General features: G+C 45.5%; 1 protein-coding gene across 8 annotated transcripts in view; it reads right to left on the bottom strand.

Annotated features, from left to right (window-relative positions):
- LOC129861223 (ERC protein 2-like) overlaps positions 1-20,470 on the bottom strand; it is a 480,843-nt gene that overhangs the window by 324,116 nt on the left and 136,257 nt on the right. For all 8 annotated transcript variants that reach the window (XR_008760519.1, XM_055932445.1, XM_055932443.1 and 5 more), the window contains one exon: positions 18,266-18,459. Coding sequence is in view for 7 of the 8 variants with exons in the window: in XM_055932445.1 (XP_055788420.1) it covers positions 18,266-18,459 (194 nt within the window). In the remaining variant the exon portion in view is untranslated. The remainder of the gene's footprint in view (positions 1-18,265; positions 18,460-20,470) is intronic.

Raw genomic sequence — 20,470 nt, 5'->3', positions numbered from 1 at the left:
GCGTCCTGGTAATCCTTGTGGCCTTGTGGAGCAAGATCACACGGTCGTCCGGAACAGCTGGTGCTCTCATGCATGACTCAGTGTTACTTGCCTCGAAGCGAGCATAGAAGGAATACATCTTGTATGCTAGGCTTGCGTCACTAAGCAGCTCGCGGCTGGGTTTCCTTTTGTAATTCGTGATAGTTTGCAAGCCCTGCCACCTCCACGACCATCAGAGCTGGCGAAGTAGGAATCGACCTTAGTCCTTTATTGACCTTTTGACTGTTTGATGGTTCGTTGGAGGACGTAGCGGAATATCATTTAAGCGTCTGGATTAGTGTCTCGCTCCTTGAAAGCGGCAGCTCTACCCTTTAGCTCAGTGCGGATGTTGCCTGTAATCCATGGCTTCTGGTTGGGATATGTACATACGGTCACTGTGGGGAGGATGTCGCTGATGCACGTATTATTGAACCCAGTGACTGATGTGGTAAACTCCTCAATGCTATTGGATGAATCCCGGAACATATTCCAGTCTGTGATAGCGAAACATTCCTGTAGTTTAGCATCTGCTTCATCTGACCACTTCCGTTTGAGTTTTGCTTGTTAGCAGGAATCAGGAGGACAGAGTTATGGTCAGATTTACCAAATGGAGGGCAAGGGGGAGCTTTGTATGTGTTTCTGTGTGTGGAGTAAAGATGAGAGGTTTTTCGATAAAATCACCGGCCACTGCCTCTTGTCTGCTTATGGCGCTATACAACTCGTTTGAGATTGGTCTTAGTGCCAGCATTGTTTTTTTGTGGTAAATAGACAGCTACGAAATATACACAGTAGATTAAAATGATCTAGGTAAATAGTATGTTCTCCAGCTTATCATGAGGTATTCTAACTCAGGCGAGCAAAACCTAGAGACTTCTTTAACATTAGAGATCACGGACCAGCTGTTCTTAACAGAGACAACCATCTCCCTCTTTAACCTTACCCAGAGCTGCCGTCCGGTCTTGAGGATACATAGAAAAACCAACTACATGTATATTATCCATATCCTTGTTCAGTCACGACTCAGAGAAACATAGGATATTACAGTTCTTCAGGTCCCGTTGATAGGATAGTCTCAAACGGAGCTCGTCCAGTATATTCTCTAGTGATTGTACTTTTGCTAGTAGAACGGAGGGTAGAGACGGTTTATTAATTCGCCGACATAGTCTCGTCAGGGGGCCCGCTCGATTGCCTCTCTGGCGCGGTCTCTTCCTTTTCGAGTCCCAGGGATTACGGCGTGGTACGGAATGAGCAATACATCCACAGCTGCCAAGTCGTTGAAGTAGAAATCTTCATCCAAATCGAGGTTAGTGATCACTGTTCTGATGTCCAGAAGCTGTTTTCGGTCATAGGAAATATTATTTACAAAAACTTAAGATCAGCATAAAAAACACAAAAAAGCAGAATTGGTCAACTGCAGTGCCATCTTCCATCTCAAGAGGTAAGTAAAACAATTTAAAAACTATAGTAAGTGTCACGCCCTGATCTTAGAGATCCTTTTTATGTCTCTATTTTGGTTTGGTCAGGGCGTGAGTTGGGGTGGGCATTCTATGTTTTGTGTTTCTATGATTTTCTATTTCTATGTTTTGGCCGGGTATGGTTCTCCATCAGGGACGGCTGTCTATCATTGTCTCTGATTGGGAACCATACTTAGGTAGCCTTTTTTCCCACTTGTCTTTGTGGGAAGTTGACTTTGTTTAGGGCACATAGCCTTTGAGCTTCACGGTTTGTTTTGTATTTTAGTTTATTGTTTTGTCGGCGTCATTTCGAAAAGAAAAGAAAATGCACGCTCACAACGCTGCACCTTGGTCCTCTTCTTACGACAGCCGTGACAGTAAGTGCCTTTTAAGTGCCAAATGATATTAGAGAAATACATTACAAACTCTGACCCATCTATGTACATTTTTGTTTCTCATTCTTTTCCATTCGGTTTGAAAAAAGAACAAAAAGCATTTAACCGTAACAGTGAAGAAGATTTAGTCTTGAATGAGCCATAAATCCACTTGTAACTTCCTGTTTTGTGCAACAGGGAGGGGCAATTGCATACAAGTTTCACCAAACAAATGGAACTGCTAAAACATGTATAGCCTGTATCTATGGGTAACAGGGTTGACGTGTTCTGCTCGACTTGCTCAGGTTCCCACGTCAAAACACTATGATTTGACAATTATAGGTTTCTGTTGAAAAACATTTTTTTTAAAGGAATATTTTCACAATATTAAAACAAGAGTTCAGTTCACAGAACGTAAATGAACCACTAATCACATTAAATAAATAATAATATTCAGAAATGACTTTTTCAAGGTAACAGAATAACTAGGGCTTTACAATGATGGTGAAACTTAGAAAAATGTTTAGATTAAGTGGGTTTAAATCTTCCTAGAAGTGACACAGGGTTGACGGAGTGACATTTCAAAATGCTGAATGTTGCCACTTTAGCAAGCCTTTATTCTGATATATTGAATTCTCCATATGGTTTATATCAAATGACACTTCATTTAAAAGGACAATTCTGCCACTTTTCAACCTCATGTTCATTATCTCCATCACAATACCAGTGTCTACACATGAGAAAACGGCACGTGTCTATGATCTGTGGTTAAAAAGAGAAGAAGAAAGGTCCTAAACATGCTTCTATGTGACATCACAGAGGAGGATTAAAAGAAAAACAGCGATTTTCAAAACCTGTAATGAGTTTCTAGCCAGAGGGAGGGGATCTTTCTGCTCCCCACGACACTGCAAATTAAAATGGTTGAACTTTAAATGATGTCATCCACCACTTTTCATGGGTAGAACTCAATTTTCACATTGAGACACTGGTATTGTGCTGGAGATACGGGGAATGAAGTTAAAAACTGGTGGAGTTGCCCTTTAATATAACAGGCTTTTAAAATGAAATATTGTTGCACAATTTCTACACAAAAGGAACTATTTTCGTGGAACGACCCATAAGCAAAGAGAGCTGACAGTGACAAATTATCCCATAAGAGAACTCTGCTACTGTAAACAGCTTCTCAACCAGCGCCTGCTCTGTGTGTATACATTAGTACATATTCAGACTGACTGACCTGTTTACCCTGCTACCAATCCACAAGTTCCTCTACATATGGACAAATATTTGCCACGCTGGCTTGCGAACTACTGTGTGGCTGTGTGTGCATGTGTGTGTGTGTGTGTGTGTGTGTGTGTGTAAGTACGTGCGTGCGTCTCATGTCCTGTCAGCGGCGATGTTGGTGGGTAATTCATATTCTGGGCTTCTGAAAATAAACCTAATAAATGGATAAATAAGATCCTAAAAATCAATGCCGCCTGCTCTCTCTATCACCATAAGTAGTGACAGTAGTGATGCATTGGTTTTGAGCCCTATGTCAGGGCTAGTCATACTGACAGACATCTCCTACTTCCATCAACCCTCCTCCCCATCCCCTCGTCTTCATCCCCCTCTCAGAGATACTGTTGTCATAAGGAGGATGGGAGTAAGAAGGGGGGAGTAGAAGGTTTGTAGAAGGGGGTGTAGAAGGGAGTAGAGGTGAGAATAGAAGGGGGTTATAAGGGAGTAGAGAAGGGGATTTGAGAGGGTGTTGAAGGGAGTAGTGGGGAAGTAGAGGGGGGTGTAGACGGGGAGTAAAAGGGAGTAGAAGGGGAGTTGAGGGGGAGTAGAGGGGTGTATAAGGGAGTAGAGGGGGGAGTAGAAGGGAGTAGAAGGGGAGTAAAGGGGATTATAAGGGACTGAGAGGAGACAGAGGTCATCATCAGATGAGCTACTGCATTTTTCAGCACGTTCTTAAAAATATATAGATTTAGTGTTAGATAAACTTGGATTTTTTGTCACGAACATTTACAGGATGCTACCCTCTACAACATAACCTTCACTCCAAATCAAAACTCAAAACCTGCAACCTGATTTTGGACGGATTTACGGAATCACCTGGAAGGTTTACAACTACCAAAGATTATTATTCCAACGCTATACAGCAAACGCTCTGGAAAACAACAGAAACCTAAAAACACCATCCAACCTGGAACTGAGTGAGTCATGTTTGTTAGTCTGAAGCTATATTTTATTTCCACAAGCCAAGAAGAAAAATACATTACATTACTTTATAAGGACTGAATGCTAAATGAAGGCTACCAAGCTTGATACAACTTCAATTAGCACTGATGTGTCAAGTGAGAGGTGTCAAAGCCCTTTAGCCCAACAATGGCAGGAGAGTCAAACAGTCTACTCCAACCAAATGGAGAGGCCTTAGAAGCTGCCTCCCGCTGTTCAGAGGTAATTCACATACAGTACCCTGTGTATGTAAAAAAAGATAACTAAATGGAGCTCCTTATGGAAAATCAAGAGACACTTTTTGCTGACTATTATAAAAATGGGATCCTCAGCAACCTCATCTTCCACACAGACCATCCCCTGGCATGGTACAGTGCTATAGGGGGTGTTACCGAGGGGTGGAGACTCCATGGACAACATGGACTCTGAGTCAGCTAACATAAATCTCTATAAGTCTGGAACAGTATTGGTACAGGGCAACCCCAAACAGTTTCAGCTGAACTTTCACCTAACCAAAGAATTAGCTCAGCAGGAGAAGCTCTCCCTTGAAAAAGATACCCCCACCCCGAACGGGTCAGACCAGACCTCTTCATTATATAACCCCACAGACGAGCAACCCCAAGCGGAAAGTCAACCTCCCAGCACAGAGTACTGCCCCCTCATTGAAATGAAGGATACATTTACCCAGCTGGAGGTAAGGCAGGTGGAGCTGGAACAGCAGGTGAACACACTCCAGTCAGCACAGACCCAGACAACAGTCCAGCACAACAACACCACCTCAACCAGACCCGGAGAGCTGGAGGTGGAGAGAGACATATCTGCACTCTGGACTGTGGTGAGACAACTTCAACAATATAATAAGCAGGAAAAGAACAGAGCACTAGAGGAGAGGATCAGACTGCTGGAGGAGAGGGTGAGGGGGATGGCGTGTGACAGAGAACAACCCATTAGAGAGGTGGCCACCCCCACAGAGAAGCCAGCAGAACAGCCCACCTCAGCTCCAAACAAAAGTCTTGACATCACAGCAGAACAGTCCACACCAGACCCTGATCACATCGACATCACAGCAGAACAGTCCACACCAGACCCTGATCACGTCGACATCACAGCAGAACAGTCCACACCAGACCCTGATCACGTCGACATCACAGCAGAACAGTCCACACCAGACCCTGATCACATCGACATCACAGCAGAACAGTCCACACCAGACCCTGATCACATCGACATCACAGCAGAACAGTCCACACCAGACCCTGATCACGTCGACATCACAGCAGAACAGTCCACACCAGACCCTGATCACATCGACATCACAGCAGAACAGCCCACACCAGACCCTGATCACGTCGACATCACAGCAGAACAGACAAGTGAAGAACCCCAAGTCCAGGGGATCTCACCCCCTCTGAGCACCCCCCGTCAGCCACCCTGATAGCCCTCCTGACAACCCCCCCACACCCACTGAGGACAAACACAAGACACAGATTGTTCTCCTTATGGACTCAAATGGGAAATACATACAATAAAAACTACTTTTCCCAAACACAGTGTGTCTAAACTCCGGTGTACAAACACCCAGCGCGCCCTAAACCTTCTGTCGGAGAACCAACTAGGTTCACCTAGCCACATAATATACACAGGTACAAACAACCTGAGAACACAGCAGGAAAGGGTGGCCACAGCACTGAAGGGAGTGATTAAAAAAGCTTCTTCTACTTTCCCCAACGCACAAGTGGTTATCTCCACCCTGCTACCACGAAAAGACTTCCACCCTGCTACAATACAGCGGGTAAACGCAAGCATTTCCCGTGACTGTGCCTCAAAACCAAATGTTTTCCTGGCCCACCACTTCACCCTGGACTTGAACAGCCTCTATGACCAGGTCCACCTATACAAGGCAGCAGTGCCCACCTTCGCCCAGACTCTATAGGATATCGCTCTCAAACGCAGCCCCAAATCTTCACACAGGAGCAACAAATCAATAGACACCCTGTCCAGACCAGCGAGACACTCTCTCAGACCTGCCGGACCCAACCCTGGACCTACACATAGAGGACCCACGCCGAGAAGACCTACATCCAGACCACAACACCACCAGCCACATACACACCCCCACCCCAACAAATCAACATCCCCCGAAGTCAACCATGCCCACACACCCCATTTAGGCCCCCTCAGATCAGACCTATGCCCCTCCTGCCCACCCCATGCACCCCACCCCCGCAAAGAGGGCCTCAACATGGATGTCACACATACGCCCAGTCTGTGAGCGGGCAAACAGGCCCAACCCCCACTCTTACACTAGCCCAAGCCAATGGCATGTACCAGATGCTCAGCAGGCTCTGCTCACACTTACTGGCCTGAGGCCAAACCACACGACTAACAACATTGGACACTTTATGAAACACAAAGCCGTCACTATCTCATCCTGGAATATCCAAGGCCTGAGGTCATCTGCCTTTGGCCTAAAGAGCAGGAACCCGGACGTCATTAAATAAATCAGAAATACAGACATTGTCATCCTCCATGAAACCTGGTATAGAGGAGACTGACCCACTGGTTTCCATCTAGGTTACAGAAAGCTGGTAGTCCCATCCACCAAACTACCAGGTGTGAAACAGGGAAGGGACTCAGGGGAGTATGCTAATTTGGTATAGAGCAGACCTAACTCACTCCATTAAATTAATCAAAAGAGGAACATTTTACAGCTGGCTAGAAATTCAAAAGGAAATGATCTTAACAGAGAAAAATGTCCTCCTGTGTGCTACCTATATCCCCCCACTAGAATCCCCATACATTAATGAAGACAGCTTCTCCATCCTGGAGAGGGAAATCAATAATTTCCAGGCCCAGGGACATGTACTAGTCTGTGGCAACCTAAATGCCAGATCCGGACAAGAGCCTGACACCCTCAGTAGACAGGGGGATAATCTCCTGCCTGGAGGTGACAGCATTCCCTCTCCCATATGCCCCCCTAGTCACAACTATGACAACATAACAAACAAAAACGGGTCACAATTCCTGCAGCTCTGTCGCACCCTGGGAATGTACATAGTCAATGGTAGGCTTCGAGGGGACTCCTATGGTAGGTTCACCTATAGCTCATCTCTTGGCAGTAGTACTGTAGACTACTTTATCACTGACCTCAACCCAGAGTCTCTCAGAGCGTTCACAGTCAGCCCACTGACACCCCTATCAGACCACAGCAAAACCACACTCTACATGAACAGAGCAATACTCAATCATGAGGCATCAAAGCCAAAGGAACTGAGTAATATTAACAAAAGATGGAAGGAATGTACAGTCGTGGCCACAAGTTTAGAGAATGACACAAATATTCATTTCCACAAAGTTTGTTGCTTCAGTGTCTTTAGATATGTTTGTCAGATGTTACTATGGAATACTGACGTATAATTACAAGCATTTCATAAGTGTCAAAGGCTTTTATTGACAATTACATGAAGTTGATACAAAGAGTCAATATTTGCAGTGTTGACCCTTCTTTTTCAAGACCTCTGCAATCCGCCCTGGCATGCTGTCAATTAACTTCTGGGCCACATCCTGACTGATGGCAGCCCATTCTTGCATAATAAATGCTTGGAGTTTGTCAAAACTTGTGGGGTTTTGTTTGTCCACCCGCCTCTTGAGGATTGACCACAAGTTCTCAATGGGATTAAGGTCTGGGGAGTTTCCTGGCCATGGACCCAAATATCGATCTTTTGTTCCCCAAGCCACTTAGTTATCACGTTTGCCTTATGTCAAGGTGCTCCATCATGCTGGAAAAGGCATTGTCCGTCACCAAACTGTTCCTGGATGGTTGGGAGAAGTTGCTCTCGGAGGATGTGTTGGTACCATTCTTTATTCATGGCTGTGTTCATAGGCAAAATTGTGAGTGAGCCCACTCCCTTGGCTGAGAAGCAACCCCACACATGAATGGTCTCAGGATGCTTTACTGTTGGCATGACACAGGACTGATGGTAGCGCTCACCTTGTCTTCTCCAGACAAGCTGTTTTCAGGATGCCGCAAACAATCGGAAGGGGATTCATCAGAGAAAATGACTTTACCCCAGTCCTCAGCAGTCCAATCCCTGTACCTTTAGCAGAATATCAGTATGTCCCTGATGTTTTTCCTGGAGAGAAGTGGCTTCTTTGCTGCCCTTCTTGACACCAGGCCATTCTCCAAAAGTCTTTGCCTCACTGTGCATGCAGATGCACTCACACATGCCTGCTGTCATTCCTGAGCAAGCTCTGTACTGGTGGTGCCCCGATCCCGCAGCTGAATCAACTTTAGGAGACGGTCCTGGCGCTTGCTGGACTTTCTTGGGCGCCCTAAAGCCTTCTTCACAACAATTGAACTGCTCTCCTTGAAGTTCTTGATGATGCGATAAATTGTTGATTTAGGTGCAATCTTACTGACAGCAATATCCTTGCCTGTGAAACCCTTTTTGTGCAAAGCAATGATGACGGCATGTGTTTCCTCGCAGGTAATCATGGATGACAGAGGAAGAACAATGATTCCAAGCACCACCCTCCTTTTGAAGCTTCCAGTCTGTTATTCGAACTCAATCAGCATGACAGAGTGATCTCCAACCTTGTCCTCGTCAACACTCACACCTGTGTTAACGAGAGAATCACTGACATGATGTCAGCTGGTCCTTTTGTGGCAGGGCTGAAATGCAGCGGAAATGTTTTGGGGGATTCAGTTCATTTGCATGACGAAGAGGGACTGCAATTAATTGCAATTCATCGGATCACTCTTCATAACATTCTGGAATATATGCAAATTGCCATCATACAAACTGAGGCAGCAGACTTTGTGAAAAATTTATATTTGTGTCATTCTCAAAACTTTTGGCCACGACTGTAGTTTGGAAACCTACCTAAAAACAATTAGGCAACAACAAATTCCATCCCTTTTAGACAACTTCCTGGACAAAACGTTCCACTGTATTAGTGAAGGTGTAAACTTGTCAGTAGAACATTTTAACAGAATATTTGACCTCTCACCTTCCCTATCAAATCTAAAAATCTCCAATAGAAAACCGAAGAAAATTAACAAAAATGACAAATGTTTTGATGAAGAATGCAAAAAGCGAATAAAAAATGTAGAAACCTGTCCAACCAAAAACATAGAGACCAGGAAAACCTGAGTCTACGCCTTCACTATGGTGAATCACTAAAACAATACAGAAAACCTGAGTCTACGCCTTCACTATGGTGAATCACTTAAACAATACAGAAATATACTACGGAAAAAGAAGGAACAGCACGTCAGACATCAGCTCAGTGTAATTGAAGAATCCATAGACTCTAACCACTTCTGGGAAAATTGGAAAACACTAAACAAACAACAACATGAAGAATTATCTATCCAAAATGGAGATGTATGGGTAAACCACTTCTCCAAACTTTTGGGCTCTTTAACAAAGAACAAACATCAAAAACATATACATGTTCAAATACAAATACAAATCTTACAATCAACTATTAAAGACTACCAGAACCCACTGGATTTTTCAATTAGCTTGAATAAACCCTCCAACCCAAAAAGGCCTGTGGTGTTGATGGTATTCTCAATGAAATGATCAAATATTAGACAACAAATTCCAATTGGCTATACTTAAACATCATCCTTAGCTCTGGCACCTTCCCCAATATTTGGACTGATCACCCCAATACACAAAAGTGGAGATAAAATTGACCCCAATAACTAACATGGGAAATGCGTCAACAGCAACCTTGGGAAAATCCTCTGCATTATCATTAACAGCAGACTCGTACATTTTCTTAGTGAAAACAATGTAATTACCAAATGTCAAATTGGCTATTTACCAAATTATCGTACGACAGACCACGTATTCACTGTGCACACCCTAATTGACAAACAAACAAACCAAAACAAAGAATTAACAAAAAAACAGAGCAAACTAGAATGCTATTTGGCCCTAAACAGAGAGAACACAGCAGCAGAATACCTGACCACTGTGACTGACACAAGCTTAAGGAAAGCTTTGACTATGTACAGACTCAGTGAGCATAGCCTTGCTATTGAGAAAGGTCGCCGTAGGCAGACATGGCTCTCAAGAGAAGACAGGCTATGTGCACACGGACCACAAAATGAGGTGGAAACTGAGCTGCACTTCCTAACCTCCTGCCCAATGTATGACCATATTAGAGACACATATTTCCCTCAGATTACACAAATCCACAAAGATTTCGAAAACAAACATGATTTTGATAAACTCCCATATCTACTGGGTGAAATACCACAGTGTGCCATCACAGCAGCAAGATTTGTGACCTGTTGCCACAAGGGCAACCGGTGAAGAACAAACACCATTGTAAATACAACCCATATTTATGTTAATTTATTTTCCATGTTGTACTTTAACCATTTGTACATCGTTACAACACTGTATATATGCATAATATGACACTTGTAATGTCTTTATTATTTTGGAACTTCTATGAGTGTAATGTTTACTGTTCATTTTAATTGTTTATTTCACTTTTGTATATTATCTATTCCACTTGTTTTGGCAATGTTAACATATGTTTCCAATGCCAATAAAGTCCCTTGAATTGAATTGTATATGGGAGTATAAGGGAGTAGAGGGGGAGAATAAGGGGGTAGAAGGGAATAGAGGGGGAGTATAAGGGAGTAGAAGGGGGGAGTAGAAAAGGGAGTAGAGGGGGAAAAGAGGGGGAGTATAAGGGAGTAGAGTTGATAGAAGAAGGGGTTGAGGGGGAGTAGAATGGGTGTATAATGGAGTAGCAGGGGAGATGAGGAGGAGTAGAAGGGGAGTATACAGGAGTAGAGGGGGGGTATACGGGGAGTTGGCGGGAGTAGAGGGGGATAGATGGGGAGTATTATTGGGAGAATTAGGGGATTAGAAGGAAGTAGATGCGGCGTAGAAGGGGAGTAGAATTGGGAGAATAAGGGGAGTAGAAGGAAGTAGAGGTGGAGTAGAGGTGGAGTAGAGTGGCAGTATAAGGGAGTAGAGGGGAGTAGTAGGGAGTAGAAAGGGAGTAGAAGGGGAGTAGAGCGGAGTAGAAGGGAGTAGAAGGGGAGTAGAGGGGAGTATATGGGAGTAGAGGGGCAGTACAAGAGGAGTAGAAGGGGAGTAGAAGGGAGTAGAGGGGGAGTAGAAGGGGAGTATAAGAGGAGTAGAAGGGAGTAGAGGGGGAGTAGAGGGGGAGTAGAAGGGGAGTATAAGGGGGTAGAAGGGAAGTACAAGGGGAGAATAAGAGGAGTAGAATGGAGTAGAAGGGGAGTAGAAGGGAAGTACAAGAGGAGTAGAAGGGGAGTAGAAGGGAGTAGAGGGGGAGTAGAAGGGGAGTATAAGGGAAGTACAAGAGGAGTAGAAGGGGAGTAGAAGGGAGTAGAGGGGGAGTAGAAGGGATTAGAGGGGGCGTAGAATGGAGGTGAAGCGGAGTATAAGGGGAGTATAAGGGAGTAGAGGGGGAGTAGAAGGGGAGTTTAAGGGAGTAGAGGGTGAGTATACAGGAGTAAAAGGGGGAGTAGAAGGGAGCAGAAGGGAGTATAAGGGAGCAGAGGGGGAGTATAAGGGGGGTATAAGGAGGAGCAGGTAGGGAGTAGAGGTGGAGTAGAGGGGGAGGAGAGGTAGAGTAGAAGGGGAGTAGTAGGGGGAATAAAGGTGGTAGGGGGAGTAGAAGGGGAGTAGTAGGGGGAGTAGAAGGGGAGTAGTAGGGGGAATAAAGGTGGTAGGGGGAGTAGAAGGGGAGTAGTAGGGGGAGTAGAAGGGGAGTAGTAGGGGGAGTAGAGGGGAGTAGTAGGGAGAATAAAGGTGGTAGGGGGAGTAGAAGGGGAGTAGAAGGGGGAATAAAGGTGGTAGGGGGAGTAGAAGGGGAGTAGTAGGGGGAGTAGAAGGGGAGTAGAAGGGGGAATAAAGGTGGTAGGGGGATAACCCAACTCCATCTTTGATTGGGCTTGTTTAAACACACAGACGGGATTTCTAGAGACACTAACACTATTTACTGAAGACAAACGTTTCAGCAGCACTGAACCCACACAGACAGACCAAACACAGATACACAGTCTAACACTGATACACAGGCAGGTCTGGAAGGCATGGGAGAGAGGCGTGTGTGTTTGTAAAAGCCAAGGTGCATGCTACAGGAGTAAAAACAAAGGGGTATATCAGCTGTCACAGAGAGAGACCTGCTAGTGGTGGAAAAACTAACACACAGGTTACAATGCTGCTGCTTTTGATAGGTCATATGCCCTCAGCACTTTCACTCTGCGACACAAACGAGAGAGTGTGTGTGTGTGTGTGTGGGGGGGGGGGGGGGGGTCTGTGTCCAGGTGCATCATGGGAACTGTGGACTTGTGAATCTGTGTAAGAGCTTATGAGTAACCTATATACTGTATAAATACAGTAACCTATATACTGTAAAAATATAGAGCCAAACACAGACTTATCACGTAACCAGAGAGAGAGAGAGAGACAGAGAGAGAGACAGAGAGACAGAGAGAGAGACAGAGAGAGACAGAGAGACAGAGAGAGACAGAGAGACAGAGAGCACAGGGCCAGTCAGCTCTTTAACAGAGCGTATTAAGTCATTTTTCACATTTCCTCTTCTCCCTGGAGCGATCTTCACACTGCTTCCAAAACAAGCAGCTCGCCTTCTCTTCTGGCTGTGAAAGAACTTCTCTTTTAACCATCACCTCTTCTCTCCCTCTCCATCCTTTCTGTCACTCTTTCAGTCTCTGTGGAAAGGTTAGTCTCTGACACGAGCGCTCTCTTTCTGTCTATCTCCCATCTTTCTCTCTCCCTTCATCCTCTCTCTCTGGTAGGGTGTCTCTCCGTCTCTCTCAGTCTCAGAGCTTTTCACAGTCAAAGTCTTTCTATTTATATTATTTATTCAAAAGATCCAGGGGAAATATACAGCTCTGAAAGTATTGTGTTAAGAGTCAACGTCAGGAGACTGGAGGCTTATCTCAAACTGATCTGGAACTGGTACATTCAGGAGGTATCTAAACAGTGGGTGGGAAGAGAACAAGTCTACTTATGAGTGTTAAATACTTAATGGTGCTATGACGTTTCTTATCGCTACACAAATACTGTGGGTTAGGTGTGTGTGTGTCCGTGTGTGTCAGTGTATGTGTGTCCGTGTGTGTGTGTCCGTGTGTCCATATGAGGAATGCAGTTTGTTGTAGACCTCAGAATGCTGGGAGTTTCTGTCTCAGTTCTGTGTCAATGTTTTTGTGTAAATGAATCAAACATGCACGACAATCCAACATACAAATTGTGTCTGAGAGTATGTTGGTGCGCGTGTGCATGTCTGTTAGGGAAAACAAACCCATTCTTAATGAACATGTACTGTGTCAGATGGCCCTGGTCACCAAACCAGCACACCTGCTTCTAAATATACAGTACACACAAACACATTCAATAGACATATACAGGAAATGTGTCAACTCACACTGTGTATATATGCGTGTGTGTCTGTGTCCGTGTGTGTGCGTGTGTGTGTCCGTGTGTGCGTGTGCGTGTGTGTGACAGTGTGTTTGTGTCCATGTGTGTGCGTGTGTGTGTGTGTGTGTCCGTGTGTCTGTGTCTGTGTGTGTGCGTGTGTGTGACTGTGTGTTTGTGTCCGTGTGTGCGTGTGTCCGTGTGTGTGTGTGTGTGTGTGTGTGTGTGTGTGTGTGTGTGTGTGTGTGTGTGTGTGTGTGTCCGTGTGTGTGCGTGCGTGACTGTGTGTTTGTGTCCGTGTGTGTGTGTGTGTCCGTGTGTGTGTGTGTGTCCGTGTGTCCGTGTGTGTGTGTGTGTGTGTGTGTGTGTGTGTGTGTGTGTGTGTGTGTGTGTGTGTGTGTGTGTGTGTGTGTGTGTGTGTGTGTGTGTGTGTGTGTGTGTGTGTGTGTGTGTGTCCGTGTGCCAGCCAAGATTCAGGTACTACCCTCAGCCAAACATCAACCAGCTCCTCTATCTCACATTGGATACAAACACTCACACACCACCCCTGAAACCCTCCCTAACATACCAAAGTGCTTACCCAGCACTACCGCTGATAGGCCAAAGAGCTGGGTTATGAGAGGTTAACTACCACTGGATGACAGACAGCTACTGCACATCCCTTTACACCAGGACTCACAGCTACCTAACATCAGTTACAGGTAGTGTACAGTAATACAGACTGTGACTGACCTCACCAGTACCCAGCTAAGAAAATGTAGATTCCTATTGATGTGACCATCTCCTGCTTGAGCTAAACTCAGGTACTTTACTAAACACTTTCCTCTCCTGTAGTGGAAGACATCAATTAACACGTCCTGTTCGCTACATTCATCAACGTTCTTTTTTCTATGTTGCCAAATATTTGAGGGGGGGGGGGGGGGGGGGGGGGGGACCCCAGAAAAAAAAAAAAATGGAATGAGTAGGTGTGTCCAAACTGTTGACTGGTTCTGTATGTGAAACCAATGTTGTGTTAATGATGATGCTGATGGAGAAGAAAGAAGAAGCTGAGGAACAGAACCGGTAGGTCCAGAGGATCTCTGGAGGTATCGGTGCCACAACAAAACACTAGTGATACTCACCCAGATCTGCAGACATTGACATAAAAACACATGACACAACCCATTAACCCAGCTGCAACAAAGGGAAGTCTAGTGGCTGTATTCAGGGTCTGTGTATGCAACCAATAGCATAGACTGACTTTGGAGTAAAACCAAAACATTCAAGTCAAATGGGACACACTCAAATGGATTCTTCCCACAGTTAGGAAATTAGACCCATGACGTAAGTGTTCTCAAGAGTACTAAACTCCAGACAGTTTATGTCTAAAGTAACCTCCTCTAGAATGAATCAGATGTAGAATATAGAGCTAGTCATGAACGTCTCATGCACATGGATATATCTGAAGATGCAGTGTTAGCAGACATAGGTCTGAAAACAAGGCCCAGTTGGTTCCTCTTGCCCTCACCCCTCCCAGTGTTTAGAAGAACCAGATAACTAGATAACTAGTCACCACTATATTGCTTAAACCTATCTGGTACTTTCACATCAACAAAGAGAAACTATGTGGGCCTAAGAGCTAACATTAGGAGAAGGGTTAGGGTTAGGAGAAGGGTTAGGGTAATGAAAGGTTAGGGGTTAGGAGAAGGTTAGGGGTTAGGAGAAGGGTTAGGGTTAGGAGAAAGGTTAGGGTTAGGAGAAGGCTTAGGGTTAGGGTTAGGAGAAGGTTAGGGGTTAGGAGAAGGGTTAGGGTTAGGAGAAGGTTAGGGGTTAGGAGAAGGTTAGGGGTTAGGAGAAGGGTATAGGTTAGGGTTAGGAGAAGGGTTGAGGTTAGGAGAAGGGTAGAGGTTAGGAGAAGGGTTAGGGTAATGAAAGGGTAGGGGTTAGGAGAAGGGTTAGGGTTAGGAGAAGGGTAGAGGTTGGGGTTAGGATAAGGGTTAGGGTTAGGAGAAGGGTAGAGGTTAGGAGAAGGGTAGAGGTTAGGAGAAGGGTAGAGGTTAGGGTTAGGAAAAGGGTAGAGGTTAGGAGAAGGGTAGAGGTTAGGGTTAGGAGAAGGGTAGATGTTAGGGTTAGGAGAAGGGTAGAGGTTAGGGTTAGGAGAAGGGTAGAGGTTAGGAGAAGGGTAGAGGTTAGGAGAAGGGTAGAGGTTAGGAGAAGGGTAGAGGTTAGGAGAAGGGTAGCGGTTAGGGTTGGGAGAAGGGTAGAGGTTAGGGTTAGGAGAAGGGTAGAGGTTAGGAGAAGGGTAGCGGTTAGGAGAAGGGTAGAGGTTAGGGTTAGGAGAAGGGTAGAGGTTAGGAGAAGGGTAGAGGTTAGGGTTAGGAAAAGGGTAGAGGTTAGGAGAAGGGTAGAGGTTAGGGTTAGGAGAAGGATAGAGGTTAGAGTTAGGAGAAGGGTAGAGGTTAGGAGAAGGGTAGAGGTTAGGGTTAGGAGAAGGGTAGAGGTTAGGGTTAGGAGAAGGGTAGAGGTTAGGAGAAGGGTAGAGGTTAGGGTTAGGAACAGGGTAGAGGTTAGGAGAAGGGTAGAGGTTAGGAGAAGGGTAGAGGTTAGGAGAATGGTAGAGGTTAGGAGAAGGGTAGAGGTTAGGAGAAGGGTAGAGGTTAGGAGAAGGGTAGCGGTTAGGGTTGGGAGAAGGGTAGAGGTTAGGGTTAGGAGAAGGGTAGAGGTTAGGAGAAGGGTAGCGGTTAGGAGAAGGGTAGAGGTTAGGGTTAGGAGAAGGGTAGAGGTTAGGAGAAGGGTAGAGGTTAGGGTTAGGAAAAGGGTAGAGGTTAGGAGAAGGGTAGAGGTTAGGGTTAGGAGAAGGATAGAGGTTAGAGTTAGGAGAAGGGTAGAGGTTAGGAGAAGGGTAGAGGTTAGGAGAAGGGTAGAGGTTAGGAGAAGGGTAGAGGTTAGGAGAAGGGTAGAGGTTAGGGTTAGGAGAAGGGTAGAGGTTAGGGTTAGGAGAAGGGTAGAGGTTAGGAGAAGGGTAGAGGATAGGGTTAGGAGAAGGACAGAGGTTAGAGTTAGGAGAAGGGTAGAGGTTAGGAGAAGGGTAGAGGTTAGGGTTAGGGTAATGAAAGGGTAAGGGTTAGGAGAAGGGTAGAGGTTAGGGTTAGGAAAAGGGTAGAGGTTAGGAGAAGGGTAGAGGTTAGGGCTAGGAGAAGGGTAGAGGTTAGGGTTAGGAGAAGGGTAGAGGTTAGGAGAAGGGTAGAGGTTAGGGTTAGGAAAAGGGTAGAGGTTAGGAGAAGGGTAGAGGTTAGGGTTAGGAGAAGAGTAGAGGTTAGGGTTAGGAGAAGGGTAGAGGTTAGGAGAAGGGAAGGGGTTAGGGTTAGGAGAAGGGTAGAGGTTAGGGTTAGGAGAAGGGTAGAGGTTAGGGTTAGGAGAAGGGTAGAGGTTAGGGTTAGGAGAAGGGTAGAGGTTAGGAGCAGGGTAGCGGTTAGGGGAGGGTAGAGGTTAGGGTTAGGAGAAGGGTAGAGGTAAGGAGAAGGGTAGAGGTTAGGGTTAGGAGAAGGGTAGAGGTTAGGGTTAGGAAAAGGGTAGAGGTTAGGAGAAGGGTAGAGGTTTGGGTTAAGAGAAGGGTAGAGGTTAGGGTTAGGAGAAGGGTAGAGGTTAGGAGAAGGGTAGAGGTTAGGGTTAGGAGAAGGGTAGAGGTTAGGAGAAGGGTAGAGGTTAGGGTTAGGAGAAGGGTAGAGGTTAGGAGAAGGGAAGGGGTTAGGGTTAGGAGAAGGGTAGAGGTTAGGGTTAGGAGAAGGGTAGAGGTTAGGGTTAGGAGAAGGGTAGAGGTTAGGGTTAGGAGAAGGGTAGAGGTTAGGGTTAGGAGAAGGGTAGAGGTTAGGAGCAGGGTAGCGGTTAGGGTTAGGAAAAGGGTAGAGGTTAGAGGTTAGGAAAAGGGTAGAGGTTAGGGTTAGGAGAAGGGTAGAGGTTAGGGTTAGGAGAAGGGTAGAGGTTAGGGTTAGGAGAAGGGTAGAGGTTAGGGTTAGGAGAAGGGTAGAGGTTAGGGTTAGGAGAAGGGTAGAGGTTAGGGTTAGGAGAAGGGTAGAGGTTAGGAGCAGGGTAGCGGTTAGGGTTAGGAAAAGGGTAGAGGTTAGAGGTTAGGAAAAGGGTAGAGGTTAGGGTTAGGAGAAGGGTAGAGGTTAGGGTTAGGAAAAGGGTAGAGGTTAGGGTTAGGAAAAGGGTAGAGGTTAGGAAAAGGGTAGAGGTTAGGGTTAGGAGAAGGGTAGAGGTTAGGGTTAGGAGAACGGTAGAGGTTAGGAGAAGGGTAGGGGTTAGGGTTAGGAGAAGGGTAGAGGTTAGGAGAAGGGTAGAGGTTAGGGTTAGGAGAAGGGTAGAGGTTAGGAGAAGGGTAGCGGTTAGGGTTAGGAGAAGGGTAGAGGTTAGGAGAAGGGTAGCGGTTAGGAGAAGGGTAGAGGTTAGGGTTAGGAGAAGGGTAGAGGTTAGGAGAAGGGTAGAGGTTAGGGTTAGGAAAAGGGTAGGGGTTAGGAGAAGGATAGAGGTTAGAGTTAGGAGAAGGGTAGAGGTTAGGAGAAGGGTAGAGGTTAGAGGTTAGGAGAAGGGTAGATGTTAGGGTTAGAAGAAGGGTAGAGGTTAAGGGTAGGAGAAGGGTAGAGGTTAGGGTTAGGAGAAGGGTAGAGGTTAGGGTTAGGAGAAGGGTAGAGGTTAGGGTTAAGAGAAGGTTAGGGGTTAGGAGAAGGGGCAGGTAAAAAGAAGGGGTAGAAACTCCAGTGGTAGGGTGGTGACCTCTCACCTCTCCAGCTCAGTGATCTTCTTCTCCTTGTTGGTTCTTTCCGTCTCTTGCTCTCTCAGGATACCCATGAGCCTCTCCACCTCGGCCTGGGACTTCCCAGACTCTTCTCGGTAACGCGTCACTTCTTCCTCCAGCAGCTTGATCCTGTCGCTGACCTCTAACAACTTCCTGGTAGACTCCTCCGTATTCTGGGACTGTGGAGGACCAAGGAAATAAAGAAGAAGAGAGAGGAGGACCAAGGAAATAAAGAAGAAGAGAGAGGAGGACCAAGGAAATAAAGAAGAAGAGAGAGGAGGACCAAGGAAATAACGAAGAGAGGAAGAAGTGAGTCAATATGACAGTCACAAACACTACTATGAAAGGAGAGACATTCATGATATCATCCTCATCTCATAGAACTCGTACTCCTCTCTGGAGCCAGAACCGGGAAGATGCTGCCCCAAAACACTGATACAGGGTCAGATATTTGTTCACCCCTTTATGGTAAAGGATAGGGAGGGGGAAGGGAAAGGGGACACCTAGTCAGTTGCACATTTGAATCATTCAACTGAAATACAGTGTCTTCTGCATTTAAACCCAACTCCTCTGAATCAGAGAGGTACGGGGTGCTGCCTTAATCGACGTCATTGGCACCCGTGGAACAGTTGTTGTTGGGGGTTAACTGCCTTGCTCAAGAGCAGAACGGCAGATTTTTCCACCTTGCCGGCAAGGGGATTCGAACCAATGACCTTTCGGATACTGGCCCAATGCTCTTACGCACTAGGAACCTGTAAACCTTGAGCGGAATCTGCCCTCTATCTCATTCAACCCTTTCATTCCTTCCTTCTTTGTTCCCCCTTCTCTTCTCTCGTCGCTTCTTTCCTGTGTCCTCCACTCAGCCTGCTCTGTGAAGTATCCCTCTCTCCTGGAGTTTAGTATTTTCTTCTAATTCATAATGAAATGACCCTTCATACCTCTCTGGTTACCAGTGATTTTCTAAGACCACCAAACATCTCGAGTCTAACACTGTAAAAACTGACAGAGCTGCAGTGATTGATTTGTTTTTTTTTTTAAGGGAAAAATCTGCCAGAGGATGGATGTAACCTAGAATTACCTCGCTGTGTTTGTGTCTGCCTCTCAGAGGTCTGTGTGTTTCAGAGGATACTTTAGCTTGTTGAGACAGCTGAGGCCGCTCGTTTAAACATCATCAACTCTCTCTCTATACAATCACACACATACAAGCACGCACACATACATACATACACACACTGGTATAGGCAGGGAGCCAGTCCTAGATAACACCATGAGCTGTTACCCTACATGTAGCTCTGTCTCTGTTATTAGAGAAAAACCAAAGACACTTCAGACGGCTGTTAACTATTACTGTCAACCACTCTGAAACGCATAGATCATAAACCTAACAAAGTATCATTTACTAGAAAAACATCTCATAACATAAACAAAATGCACAAGTAGAGGCACTTTATGAAAGAGGAAGAGGAAGAGCCGATGGCGAAACAAAACATTTCACATGGTGTACTTTGTAACCCCCACCCTCCTAATACATACATTGACAGAAAGAAAACAAAAATCTAATTTACAGATGCAGATACAGCTAAAATGTCATATTGTGTCAAACATTTTACCTCCTGAGAGTGAAACCCTTTGGGTAATGCCAGCGGCAAGCGGGGACCATGTTTACCCCGACCATACCGTCACTGAAGTCCCATTACCCAACTATCCTCAGATAGTTCCCAACACACACACACGTCCCCACACATCATCCCAAATGTCAGCCAACACAAAAGACATTAACGTTAAGTGAAGTGGACATTGTTATGGTGTTTAAATGGAAAACAGTGACAGATCCAGACTATTGGCTGTGAATGCAGCGGGTCCGAGAGGAATCTGGGATATTATGACAGTGGGGCGAAGGCTTGTAAAGATACTGTTACTTATATGGTCATAGAAATTACTATTATCATTCCTGGAAAATTATATGAATTGTAAATATCACAAATGACTAAAATATGTGTGGCCACTAGGACCCGCTTTAGGTTATCCAATCACCTGGCGACTATACATTAAGGCTGATGCTGATTGGCTGTCTGAGCTAGATCGTTAAGAGCCTACAGTACTGTATAGAAAGTCATGGAGGGGTTGGAGAAAGGGACACCGAGAGAGAGAGAGAAGGAGAGATAGAGAAACAGGGAGAAAATGGGAAAA

This window comes from Salvelinus fontinalis, chromosome 8 (genome assembly GCF_029448725.1).
Source record: "Salvelinus fontinalis isolate EN_2023a chromosome 8, ASM2944872v1, whole genome shotgun sequence".
In the NCBI taxonomy this organism is placed as follows: domain Eukaryota; kingdom Metazoa; phylum Chordata; class Actinopteri; order Salmoniformes; family Salmonidae; genus Salvelinus; species Salvelinus fontinalis.
This window is presented reverse-complemented; position numbering and strand designations above follow the sequence as displayed.